General features: G+C 36.1%; 2 protein-coding genes across 2 annotated transcripts; one reads left to right on the top strand and one right to left on the bottom strand.

Moving 5' to 3' along the window:
* The first annotated feature begins 7,972 nt into the window (after positions 1-7,972).
* Positions 7,973-9,817, top strand: LOC130712974 (cyclin-T1-5-like). Its single transcript, XM_057562783.1, has 5 exons — positions 7,973-7,984; positions 8,116-8,256; positions 8,577-8,764; positions 8,844-8,995; positions 9,351-9,817. Exons 1-5 carry the CDS (start codon positions 7,973-7,975, stop codon positions 9,815-9,817), a joined length of 960 nt encoding a protein of 319 aa, XP_057418766.1.
* A 572-nt stretch (positions 9,818-10,389) lies between these two features.
* On the bottom strand, positions 10,390-12,606 carry LOC130712975 (CASP-like protein 1B1). Its single transcript, XM_057562784.1, has 4 exons — positions 12,552-12,606; positions 11,739-11,841; positions 11,516-11,639; positions 10,390-10,967 (listed from the first exon to the last, which is right to left on the bottom strand). The coding sequence occupies exons 1-4, from the start codon at positions 12,604-12,606 to the stop codon at positions 10,755-10,757; spliced, it is 495 nt and encodes a 164-aa protein (XP_057418767.1). The 3' UTR covers positions 10,390-10,754.
* Positions 12,607-13,144: the final 538 nt, after the last annotated feature.

A 13,144-nucleotide genomic window follows, 5' to 3' on the forward strand; every position in this document is an offset into this window, starting at 1 on the left:
ATCAGGAATCCGAACCCAGGCAAGTGTCTTCGAAACCTTCGCCATGGGGGATAAGAACTCCCTACTCCACGGTGCTACAGCAAGATAGTGGTCGAAGATCACCCAAGGACCTCCTTCCATGACCTTGGTCCTATCTGCCGCCAAGTCAAATTTCACCATATAAAACCCATTAGCAATGTCCAGGAGGTCAAAGTCCCCGGTTAATCGCCAAGTAAACGCCAGCCGTGTCTTCATGGTTCTGTACCCCAATCGTTTACCCAACAGGCAAACCACTAGGGCCTCCTTCCATGGAGAACACATTTCATTCAGAACCGCCGCATCAGTAGTGACCTGCGGCAGCATGCGGTTTCCATTCATATGCTCTATTCTCATCTTACCCTGATCAACAAGGTTAACCGTCTCCTTATTCAGCAGCGGAGCTATCTTCCCACCAAGCAGCTTATCACGAAAAGAAACTTTGGCATTGCCATTCGGAGGTTGCCGGAAGGGAGGGTCTCCCTCAGAGGAAACTTCCATTTTACTCCCTATAATGTAAGCGTTGTCAATTAGCTGATGAGTAAACGCTTATGCTAAAAAATAACTCAAATAAGTTAAAAAAGTATTTGGCAAAACAAACAGATAAATTAGCTGAAATTCAATAGTTACTTTCACTCCTCATTCCACCTCTTTACACCTCAAGGAGAGGTGTGTAAGGAATATTATTCTTAAACAACTTCAAATTATTTATCATCCTAAAAATATTATATTACATATTTATTTGTTCATATTTTTAAAATTCAATGAGAAAGTAAAACATTTAATTTAATTAAACGAGGTTATATTTTTCTATATTTAATAATATATTTTATACGTTTATATAAAATTTTAAATGATTAATAATAAACGACAATTTAATAGAATTCTCATGATAATATAAAAGGTAATTATTAATTAACAAATTTTATTAAAATGGTAAGTACAAAAGGAGAATAAATTTGATAAATTATTGAACTTTGTCAAACATGTTATCTTGAGGAATCTATTTGAGTTTATCCTGTAACAAACAGTTATTAAAGTATTGGGACGGATTATGTAATATCCAAAAAAATGTAATATTTTTATTATAATTATTTTTGAATTGTTTCATTATCATAATGATAATATGTGTGAAATTATGTGAATTTAAGTATAATATTGATATACTTTTTTTAGAGTATCTACGAGAAATTATCCTCATACAGTATTTTGTTATGTGGCAAGATAATGTGGCGTGACAATATAGGACGCGCGAGTTGCTTACTTAGGGGAGAAGAAAAATAATTATTTTATGATTTATTGGGAGAAAATAAGATTGCCTCTTAAATTTTTAATTAAGCGATAAGATAGAGATAAATTTTTTATTTAAAATAATTACGAAATTAAATTTGAATATATAGACTCAAAAATTATATATTTTAGGAATTGATCTATAATTATCTGAATTAATTTTAGAGGTATCAGTTTCTTGCTTAGATTTTGACTAGATGTGATTTTGAATGAAGAGATAAAGATGTTTTTTTTTTTTTGTTACAAGAGAAAAATAAGAGATAAAGATGATCTGATTATTAATTCAGAATATTACTTTTAATGTTTATTTTCAGAAGATAATTTAGTAGTATGTGAATTGTTTTTGGAGATGTCAGCTTTTACAAAGAATTAAGGCTAAGAGGTGATTTTAAAAAAAGGCTAAGAGGTATTGCACTTTAAATTAATATATATATTTATAGAAAACGGTCCGTGGATAAAATATTCAGCTAAAGTGAAGGGGTGCATGAAATTCTTAGAGAGATAAAATAATCATTTTATTCTTTTCCCCCTCATCAAGAATTAGGGCCTCACAATGAATAGTCAATATACTCTTATCTCATGCCTTTCTTCGTTCATGGTTCGATATTCTGGTGTCCTAGGCGTAGAGGAACCACACCAATCCATCCCGAACTTGGTGGTTAAACTCTACTGCGGCCAAGAACACTTCGGTCTTAGAGTCATTTAATTTGTGTTATATATATAAAAGAGAGTGTAATGAGGGCACTTCGGTCTTAAAGTGAGCCTGAAATAAATTAAATGAGATTAAATTTATAAGGGTTCACATTTATACGGAAAAGGAAAACTTGGAGAGTAAGAATTAGGATGGATAGATAAAAAACACAGAAAAGGAATGAAGATGATGATGAATGATTGGGACTAGCTAGAATGGAAAACTATGAGAAGAAAAGAAAAGAGTAATAGGGAATATAATCAGGTGAGAGATTCTGCTGCTGCAGCAAAGAGTTGTGTTGTTTCAGTTTTTAAGTTTTAACGGAAATGAGAAATGGAAACCGCCATATATGAAAGGAAAAGAACAAAAAAAAAACGATTTTGGCGTGAGATGCTTGGGCAATAAGTTAAAAAGGTCAAATTTTGCAACTTTTTCATTTAATTGCTTGTGCCCAACATGCACCTGTATAAGTTTTTTTCTTTTTATTATTATTCAACGGGTATTAAAGAATCAAAATATTAAATTATGCTTAATTATTTTAAAATATATGTTGGGTATTTATTATTATAATAGCTTCAGCTTTGTGTATATATGCAACCACTATTGTCTTTAGATTTCAATTCTAGATTCTAGATTTTCGGCAATGAGGGTATGTTAGTGTTATACAATTGACAGAGACTTTAAATGAATTTTAATTACATGTCAAAGCATGGTAAGTTATCTTTTAAATAATCTTGTGAAATAGGACTCTGTTTCCTTCTCCAATATAATGGGAATCGTTATAATTTTCTGTGGCAAAAAAATACCAATACATTTAATTCATTTTTTATTTTTATCATTGTTAATGTGAGCCAAGAACAGAACAAAGGTGATGATGCCTCCGGCCACCCTGGCTCTAGCGTAAGCAAAAGGTGAACAGAGTTTTACATAGTTTCAACTTTCAACTAAAAAACTGTTTCTTTCAAAAAAAAAAACTAAAAAAGTGTCCAAAATTTAAAAATAAATAAAATAAAATAGGCACTCCTTATATGGATCCGTGAAAACGAGGTCCAAAAATTTCTTTTGACAGAAAATGAACTTTCATTAAGGAATCGAAAGCAAATCAGAGGAAAGAACATCGTCTAAACCAACTGAGTATTCCTCAATCCTAACAAAACAATAATCACTCAAAAAAAAATTGGTTGGAAAGTATGCCGCCAAATTGCTTATTCTACGAACATAAGTTAAATTAAAGAAACGAAAAGACTGAGAAATTTTAAAAGCATCAACTATAACGTCAGCTAAGTAAGAAACATTCTTCCTAGTGCTCATCCATGAATTCAACACCACCTGGTTGTCGATCTCCACTTCAAACTCAAAGAAACCAAGCTCCAAGGACAGCTGCAATCCCCACCGCAACGCCATTGCCTCCGTTGTAGCCACCGTCACCATCTTGGGCCATTTCAAGGATGTTGTGGCAAGAACCTAGCCGCGAGAGTTCCGCGCAATATAACCAAATTCCACCAGCCTTCCATTTGGTACAGCTGCATCTACATTAATCTTAATTTTCCCTGGTTTCGGTGCTGTCCAGCCTCTCGCTCTCCACATGCCCCGCGCTCGCCATGGTTAACTTGCCCCCCTCATCTTCCACCGTCGACGACGGTACAGAAACCATGGAAAATGCGCGTTGAAGAACCATCTCATACGTAAACCAGCATTACCATTTATTACGGCGCTCTCAGATTGCCCACAAAAGAGTAAGAATCTGATCCATCACCCAATCACCTCTCAACGCCAACACCTACGACAACCATTGGTAAATCGAGAACCCAACTTGTAACGTTCTGAAATTCAGAGACAATTGAGAGCAAAACCAGATTGGTGCCACCTCCCAGCTGCATGAAAACAAAGCATGCTCCATTGTTTCTTCTTCCTCACCACATAAAGGGCAAATAGGATCCGCATACTCTAGATTGACTAGTTATAATATGTCACTTAAATATATTTAACATTTTAATACAATACCAATATATTTTTTAAAGGAAAAAAAAGCCCTAGAAGCAGTGGAGCTCAACGTAGGAAATTTGTTCAGCGGGGCTAGAAAATTACCTTTGACTACATTAATCATCAGTATTACTATTAGGGTTAAATGTGTTCTCCGTCCCTGAACTTTGAGCGAGATCTGATTTTCGTCCCTCGCCGGAAAATCTTCCTAGCGCCATCCTCAAACTCAATTGTTTGTACGGAAATCGTCCTTGCCGCCGATATAGCTCCGGCAGCCGTGGCCAGGTGTCCATTTGAAGCTAATGTGGAATTCTTTAAAAAAATAAATAAATAACATAACATAATTAATTTATAATAAACCCCCCAAATATTTCCTAATTTAATTTCTAAACCCTTAATTAAAATTAACACTAACCTAACTTCTACTCCTAATTAAATCATATCAAAACCATAATTTTCTATTGATATTGAGAAGTCTGAGAGAGAAAGAAAGTCTATAATCTCAATTCTCCAACTATAATCCTTCATCTTCAACCATCTTCCAATTTATTCATCTTCAACCATCTTCTATCATTTTCTTCTTCTTCGTCCAACCCCCACCATCCCTTACTCCCATCCCTTACTCCTAACAGCACTACATCACCCAAGAATAACAAGAATAACCCATACCCACCATAATATCAACGACGCCACCGAATGGGTGAAATACGCTTGCATCCTCCTATACCCACCATGTTTATTCTAAATCAATCATCGCCAAATTCAGAGCCCTTCATCAATTGGGTTGAAAGCTTCATAATTTTGATTTGTTTCACCTTCTTCTCTTTTTTTTTTTTGGTTTTCTTGACAGATCTGTGGGGCTGGGTTAGGGTTTCTGGGTGGTGGGGTTGTTAGATGGGGGTGAGGGTGGTGGGAGCAAGGGTGGTCAGTTTCTGCTCTGGTGGTGGGTGTGGTAGTGGTGGGTATGGGTTTCTGGGTTGGTGACCGTGGTGGTGGGTGAGGTTGGGGGCGGTGGCTGTCGGTGTTGAAAATGAGGTTGGGGGCTGTGGCAGTGGGTGTTGAAGATGAGGTTGGGGGCAGTGGCTGAGGTTGAAGGTTGTGGCTGTGGGGCTGGGCTGTGGGTTTCTAGGTTTGGGGGGTGGCAGTGGTGTTGAGGTTGGAGGCGAGGTGGTGGGTGGGGGAAGATGAAGTTGGGGCAGTGGTTTATGCTTTGACAGATCGTGGAAATTCAATTGGTACTGGGTGTTTATGTCAATTTTAATCCAAGTTGGTAATCGTGGAAATCCAACAGATCGTGGTGATTGAACCAAGGAGTTGTACTAACAGTAATTAGTCTAGTGCTTTAGAAGGTATCATTGATCTGATTGTTGTATTTGCTAAAGAAACTTTGATTCTCGCTCAAAGTAAATGGCTAAATATTTTAGTGTGGTGTTGTTGAGGTTGGAGGCGGTGGTGGGTGTGGTGATGAGTGTGGTGGGTGGGGGAAGAAGAAGATGATGAAGATTGAAGAAGATTATGGAAAATGAGGTTGAAGATTGAAGAAAAGGGACCAAAAGTGTTATTAATTAAGTCTTATTAGTTTTGGGGTTAGAAATTAAATTAGTTAAGATTTAGGGACTTAATTAAAATTAAATTATTTTTATTTTATTTTTAAAAAAATTACACGTCATTTCATTAAATGATGTGGCATGTCCACATAGGCCAAAAGTGACACTTGGCTACGGCGGCCGGAGCTAAATCGACGTCAAGGACGGTTTCAAAATTAAAATGTTAGTTTGAAGACGTCCATAGGAAGATTTTCCGGCGAGGGACGGAAATCAAATCTCGCTCAAAGTTCAGGGGCGGAGAACACATTTCACCCTTACTATTATACATGAGAGACTTATATATAATAGTTCATATTTAATTATTTATCAAATTGTGGTATTTTAACTATTATTTTAATTCTTAAAAAAACTATTATTTTAATTTTAAAAATAATATTTTTAAAATTAATATTGATTAAAATTATGATTTACTATTTTTAATACTTAATATTACCATTATACAATATATTATGCCAGTGTGTTGCACAAGTTTATGTGCATTTGGTATTTTAATTCGTGCAATACACGTGAAGTGCACGAAACTAGCAACACTATCAAGAATGTATTAGTATATATATTGGCAAGCAAGTTATACCATGTAAGAATGAAAAAAAAGAATGAAAAGAGAAGTGTCCTTTGGCGACCTCCGCACAAAAGTCAAAAATAAAATGCTATACCAACACCACATTTCTATTTTATTATTTTACAACTCATTTTTCTTTTTTTATCTTCTCATTCCATATTTCTCACCCATGTTGCACTCACATACAAAGTTGTGTATATATATATATATATATATATATATATATATATAGTGTGTGTGTGTATACACCCCTTTCATTTCATACCATTAATTTCTCGCAGTGAATTCTTGGACACTTGTAACGAACTCAACAACTTGTTCGAACCAACTACCAGTTCCCGCCGCAAACGCAGAGTCTTCATCAGCGAGAAGAAGACCAAGAGTTCCAGTTCTTCCTCAACCTCCGGTAATTTCACTCTGTCTCTTTCTTCTTCATTACCTTCTTGTTCAATCCATTGTCTTTTGTAATGCTGGTGGAATTGGCATTCTGATGATGTAAATTTCTTCAAGTTAATTCTTAATTCTTTGTTGTATTGCATCTCATTCACATTCTTGGGTGATAAATGTTACGTGATTTTCTGTAATGTGTCTAAATGTTTCACCTAGGGGTTGAACAATGCTAATAGAATTGGTATTGTAATGGAGAATTTCTTGAACATTTTCTGAATTCTTTGGTGGGTATAGTAGGATTAATGCATCGCAATTACATTCTTGGATGATAAATTCCAGACCTTTGTGATGATCAAGTGTAACTTGATTTTGAACAAGTGTAACATCGGTTAATGTGTTGAATTTGGCAGGTAAAGTGGTACATGTGAAATGGAAGAAGGTAGTAGCAGCTCACGCAGTAAGAAAAGACCTGCAGAGGACGAGGCAGATAGCACCGCACGCAGTAATAAAAGACCTGCAGTGGAGGAGGTTCCATTTGATCCACGGCGGGGATATCTGACGCTGCAAGAAATAATTCGACATTCGCCGTCAGGGAAAGATGGAATTGACTGGACGATGGAGGCGCATTACCGGAGGAGAGCTTGCTTCTTCATTAGGCAAGTAGGCATGGCATGCAAACTGTGAGTTCTCTAAAACTTGTTCATTTTTTTAATTTTGATTTTTTTATGCTATGATGAAATTAATGGTGAAACTTAGTTCTAAATCTGCATACAATTTATTCAAATTCAATTATTAAATTGTCAGTGTTGACTTATATTTACTCCTTAAACGGTCTAAAACTAAGTAATACCTTCAGTAAGATCCTTATATCACGTCTGGTTCAGCTTCCCTAATCCAGCATCAATGCTAAAATCTAGGAACTTCTCAAAATTATTCTGATTCTGTTTTTTGAATTACACACCTTCCCTTTCTGACAAATTCCATTTGAAGGCAGAGTTTTCTAGTGAACTGCTCGAATTGAAATCAATGTTGCAAACCTTTCATCAGTTTCAAAACCAATTCAATTGGAGATGTAAATTCTGTTTCTAACTTTGCCTCATTGCAGGTCTGCAAAAGTTATAGCGACGGCCTCATACTACTTTCACAAGTTCTTTATGCTACAATCGTTTGCAAATATCGACCCAAGGGTGAGTTCTTGCAGTTTATTATTGATATTCAAGGTTTTAATTAATTATATATATTTTCGCATTGGAAAACAATCGGTACACATCCTCATAGTGCATAACACCCACCCATAGTGGAAAATGAAGAGAAGAGAGAAGTAATGAATGTATTATATGACGAGTGAGTATGATAAAAGGAGAGAAATTAGGTGTCTGAGTAGTGTCTAAGTATCATTAGTTTTCTGCATTAGAGAGGTCAATGGGCATACACATGGAAGATGATGTTAGTTAATATACAGATACTGTAGTTTTGGTCCAATTTTATATTAAAGAATGGTAGATGTAAAGATGATGTAAACTTTAAGTATGAACTAATTGGAATCTCATGCTTCATTTGGTGAACATCTTTTGCAGACTATTGGAACTGCTTGTCTGTCAATTGCTACTAAGGATGAAGACAAACCTGGTAGCCTATGGAGTGTTATTGTTTTTTCCTATAGTCTCAATTACCCGCACAATCCTGAAGAAGCTATGAAGCAAATATACGAGAGTCAGGTGTTCCTGTAGCTATACATCCTAATTCTCTTGAATTTTTCTGAAACTATATTGCTGCTAGGTTCTAATAAGTGCTGAAGCATGAAATAACTAGCTGCTTTGTATAAGGTTTTCTGTTACTGATGGTGCTTTCACCTATTTTATTCCATTAAATGCATATTTAGAAACTCTTTTACAATTGATTCTGAAAACAGAATCAATCATCTGGAGATAGAGAAGTTGATTCAAACATGCTATAACTTTCTCTATGTCTCTTTATATTTTAGTGCTTTATCTTTTTCGTTTACTTAAAATTTGTTCAATATTCGTATATGTTGCAGGAAATATTTAACTCACGGAAAGAGTTAATCATTCTTGCAGAGAAGCTTGTACTTGCTACTTTAAATTTTACTTTTGAAATTCCACATCCCCATGACTTCCTTACAGCCTACGTGACGACCTTGGCTATTGAGCCTGTCGAAAGTAAGAACAAACTTATTCGAGTTGCCTCGGAGTTTGCCAATGATGGGTATGAATATAATGATTATGTTTTAATCAAATTTGACTTTGTTGATTTCATTTTACTAATATGTGTTGGTGGCTTTTAGGAATTTGACAACGCTTAGCTTGCAATTCTGCCCGCAACAAATTGCAGGAGTTTGCATTTTCCTTGCTGTCAAGCTCCTAAAGCTGGAGCTTCAGGATGGTAGTGAGAGCTTTTGGCGGAATATGATTGGTGTCACCCAACAACAATTGGAAGGTTGGTGTCCTCTGTCGTTTCTTAAATTGATTTGTATACATATAATTTGTTTCTTGACTTGGTGTGATAAATTCTGTCACATGTGTTTCCTGGTTTTTCAAAAACAATTGCAAGTATTGCCTTGTTTCTCAATTTTCATGTTCATGATGTTAAGCTAATTTGCCAATGGAAAAACTGGTCAATATGCCAAGAGTTTAATATCTGGGATGGTTACCCTTTCCGAACCGAATTAGAGAAAGCAAAGCCAGTTTATGCCATAAGTAGCATGATGCTAGTAACCAATTGCTGTGTTTCACGCTTTTTATGTGATTGGTTCTGGATTAATATTCCATCTGAATCCTTGTATTTTCTGCAGCGATTTGCAACCAGTTATTGAGAATCTATGTGATCTTTAGAAAAAGAAGAGGACTGGAAGAAAATGCAGGTGATGGAGGGGGAGCAAGAGCTGATGCAGAGGCTCCTGCTACGAATGAGGCGCAAGCACGTGAACCGAATCCATCATCTAAAGGAAAAGAAGTGGTAGGAAGTGCAAGTGGTGCTGGAGATGGAGATGGAACAAGTGCTGCTGGAGATGGAGATTTAGCAAGTGCTGCTGGAGATGGAGATTTAGCAAGTGTTGCTGCAGAGACTCTGGTCCTGCTACTACATCATGCGCGAGCAGTACAGCAGGCACGAGCAGTACAGCGGGTGCAAGCAGACGAGCCTAATCCATCGTCGTCTAAAAGAGAAGAACAGGTGGAAGGAAGTTCATCACCAGCTGCTACAAATGCTCTGGTCCTCCTAGGTGTAACCCCTAAGCACTCATCATCTTCAGAAGAATGACACACAAACGTTGGGTGACATTGATCACTTCACTGCATAAATAGTCATAAGCATGAATACATTGGTACCTGGAGTTAAGGAACAGAAAGCCAAACATATTATGAGTTTTATGTGCCTCGTAGCGCAAGTTTTATACTATAGTTTGCTGCAGTAAAAAACCATTAGTATGATGCTGCAATGTATAGCTTAAGATTGAAATTGTCTTGTAAATGTTGACCTCAGAATTCTAGTTCTTTTTTGACTTAGATACTGATGATAAACTTGGGAAAGATTCCACTTGCTGTAAAAAAACAAGTTGCATTCTTTTGATAGGTTGCTGTCACAAGAGGTTACTCCCTTTGTCAGTGTTAAAGGATTGGTTAGTTTTGTTTCAGAAGCCTTTTAAATATGCCCAAAGATCCACCTTCTGTTTGTGTGTTTTAGGAAGAATCAATTGATAAAAGTAAAAACAAGCATGATTGATAAGTAAAATAGTTCTTTTTATGAAATTCTAGTTTAGTTCAGATAATATTAACAGCATGTTTAGAAGCCCCAACTAGTTTTCACATTGATCCATAACTGATTTTGATTGAAACGTAAGTTTTGACATAGTACTTTCTTGGATTGAAAAATCCATTTTGACTGAACTCAAAGCAAATCCAAACATGCAATAAATTGACATAAGTTGCATACATCATAACCTGTCACTCAAACTGGCCAATACAGAAAGCAGGATGAACAAAAGAAAAAAAAAACACAGAACATTAGATGCATGCATGATAATTGAATGTGCTTGTATATCTCTCAGCTCACATTCAAAGACTGTTTGAATGTGTTTTTGATCAATCCATGTATCTTGTGTCATTTGAGTGAATGTGATTTTGGCCAACTTGAACGTATATGCAAACATACTACGTTGTTAAATGCGATTTAGTTTGAGCAGAATGCTGCTCACATACTACGTTGTTATCACAGTGATGGACATCACTGTGATAATGAGGAGGAGAATGATGCCAATGAAAGAGGCAATAAGGGCACCACCACCTCTGTTGCAGTAGGTTCCAAATTTGTGACATATCTTGGCCCACCTTGCATGTGAATTACCATTCCTTCCCAATTCTGACATGAATGCTGCTGCACCATCCCCGGCTGATGCAAGAGCCATAATCATCTGAACCCAACCAAAGATGTAGTCAAACATGTTTCATATACTATATAGTAATTTAAACGAAAACTGTGAACAAATGAAGTTTTATAGCATCTCCGGTTTCACACTGAAGTACTTTAGAAACATTTCTGGTTAAAAGTCTTAGAGCGTGTCTGCATCAGCGTGTTGTCATAATAATTAGTTGAAAGTGGAAAGATTTATGTTCAGATACATTAATGTAAAAAAAGATTTTGACAGGATAAGGCTGTGAAACTCAGTTGTAAAATCTCAAAATTGATTATACTCAATACAAAAACTACTCTCTCTAGCTTCTAGCGGAATTCCCAAAACATCAATATTGTCATCAAAAATTGATTATACTCTATCAGAATTGATTTTAAGGTTTTCCAACGGGAAACCAAACACACACTTAGCTTTTGACTAAACCTGCATTGAATTTGTGTAAATCGTGAAACCAAACATGCTATTAAATCGCGGTTGCGATTGTGGTCCCAAAATAGAAGTTGCGAGCACTCAAAACGTTATCAGTGTAACATGGAGCCATTCTGTACCATGTCAAATATTGCAATCAGTGTAAGATAAAGTCCTTGGTTATCAGACCGGGGTCCTAAAACATCCAATGCTATGACCACCATGTTATGAACGCTGGCAATTCCATTAGCTATAACAAAGAACCTGTCTCACCACAAAATAGCATATTAACATGAAAATGTCTAATACAGTACAAATTTAACGGAAACAAAAGCAGGGAAACTGAATCATTTTAGGACTAACACAAAAGCTGGACTATGGTGAAACTTTGCAGAGATTGTAGCTGTTATTGGATTGGTACCAATGGTGTGTGTTCTTTGAGTTGCATAGAGGGCTATGATTGTGCCTCAACATTCCATATTTTTTCCACATAAAGCCCAATAATGGTTTCACTTTGTTTCTGGAGCGTATAACACATTTGGACTTCCTCAAGAAATGCATGTGCTCAATAAGTTTCTAATTGCACAAATTCTAAATTGATTTCTCACCATATTATAATTTGGACGTACAAATTCTAAATTGATTCTCTTAATTTGCTACATGCATCAATAAGTTTCTAATTGCACAAATTCTAAATTGATTTCTCACCATATTATTAAGTTTGTAATTATCATTTATTGAAATTAATCATTAATCCCAATTGAAGAAGAAGAAGAAAAAGGGAGTGGTAGTGGTGAGGTGGTGGTGCTATCGATAGATGAAGAAGATGGAAAGTTAAAAGAAAATTAAAATCAAAAGAAGAAATCCACGTGAAAATTGTGATTGTGTAAAAAATGAGCCACATAAGCATGAAACACGGGTAGGGACCCAATTATATTAAAAAAAGGCTTAATTGCACTTTTGGTCCCCCACCTATTGCTTTCTTGCAAAAATCGTCCCCAAACTTCAAAATTAACAAAAAAAATGTCCTCCAACTATACCTGTTGTTGCACTTTTGGTCTGTCATTTGCCTTCCGTGAGAAAACTAACGCGAGAAGCTGATGTGGCTCCCTCACGCGCGTCTCACGTGACTTTCTTCAAAGAGCTTGATGACTGGACAAGTCACATGTTTCTCACGTAACTCTGAAAGGCTCCAACGGTCATCTCCCTCCTCCATCATCTTCTTCACCATGGAACCCTTTTAGAGTCACATGAGAAGCATGTGACTTATCCAGTCATCAAGCTCTCTGAAGAAAGTCACGTGAGACACGCGTGAGGGAGCCACATCAGCTTCTCACGTTAGTTTTCTCACGGAAGGCAAACGGCCGACCAAAAGTGCAACAACATGTTTAGTTGGAGGACGTTTTTTGCTAATTTTGAAGTTTGTGGACGATTACTGCAAGAAGGCAATAACTGGGGGACCAAAAGTGCAATTAAGCCTAAAAAAATCAGGGATACCAAATCGGGGAAAAAAAATTCAGGGACTTATTTTCATACTCCTACAATTAGAGATCACCAGAGTATTTAAGCCTTTTTTAAAAAAATTCTATAAACTATTGAAATAAACTCCTTGTCAAACATATTTAAGCCTCATTTGAAAGAACTTATTTGAGTTTATCTTATAACACAATCACTCATGAAAGTATTGGGGAGAGCTAATGTCAATATGTTATGGTCTACCTAAAAGTTGTTGAGTTTATTTTCAAAAGTTGTTCAAAACTTATTTCCAA

This window comes from Lotus japonicus, chromosome 4, assembly GCF_012489685.1.
Source record: "Lotus japonicus ecotype B-129 chromosome 4, LjGifu_v1.2".
NCBI lineage: Eukaryota > Viridiplantae > Streptophyta > Magnoliopsida > Fabales > Fabaceae > Lotus > Lotus japonicus.

Excerpts from the sequence above, each read along its gene's own strand:
- LOC130712974 (XM_057562783.1), top strand. Across the intron at positions 8,765-8,843 it reads TCGGAGTTTGCCAATGATGG|GAATTTGACAACGCTTAGCT; the intron begins GTATGAATATAA and ends GGTGGCTTTTAG. Across the intron at positions 8,996-9,350 it reads CACCCAACAACAATTGGAAG|CGATTTGCAACCAGTTATTG; the intron begins GTTGGTGTCCTC and ends TATTTTCTGCAG.
- LOC130712975 (XM_057562784.1), bottom strand. The coding sequence starts at position 12,606 with ATGGTGAAGAAGATGATGGAGGAGGGAGATGACCGTTGGAGCCTTTCA. Across the intron at positions 11,842-12,551 it reads TTGGAGCCTTTCAGAGTTAC|GCACAATCATAGCCCTCTAT; the intron begins GTGAGAAACATG and ends TGGAATGTTGAG. Across the intron at positions 11,640-11,738 it reads CACCATAGTCCAGCTTTTGT|GTTCTTTGTTATAGCTAATG; the intron begins GTTAGTCCTAAA and ends GTGGTGAGACAG.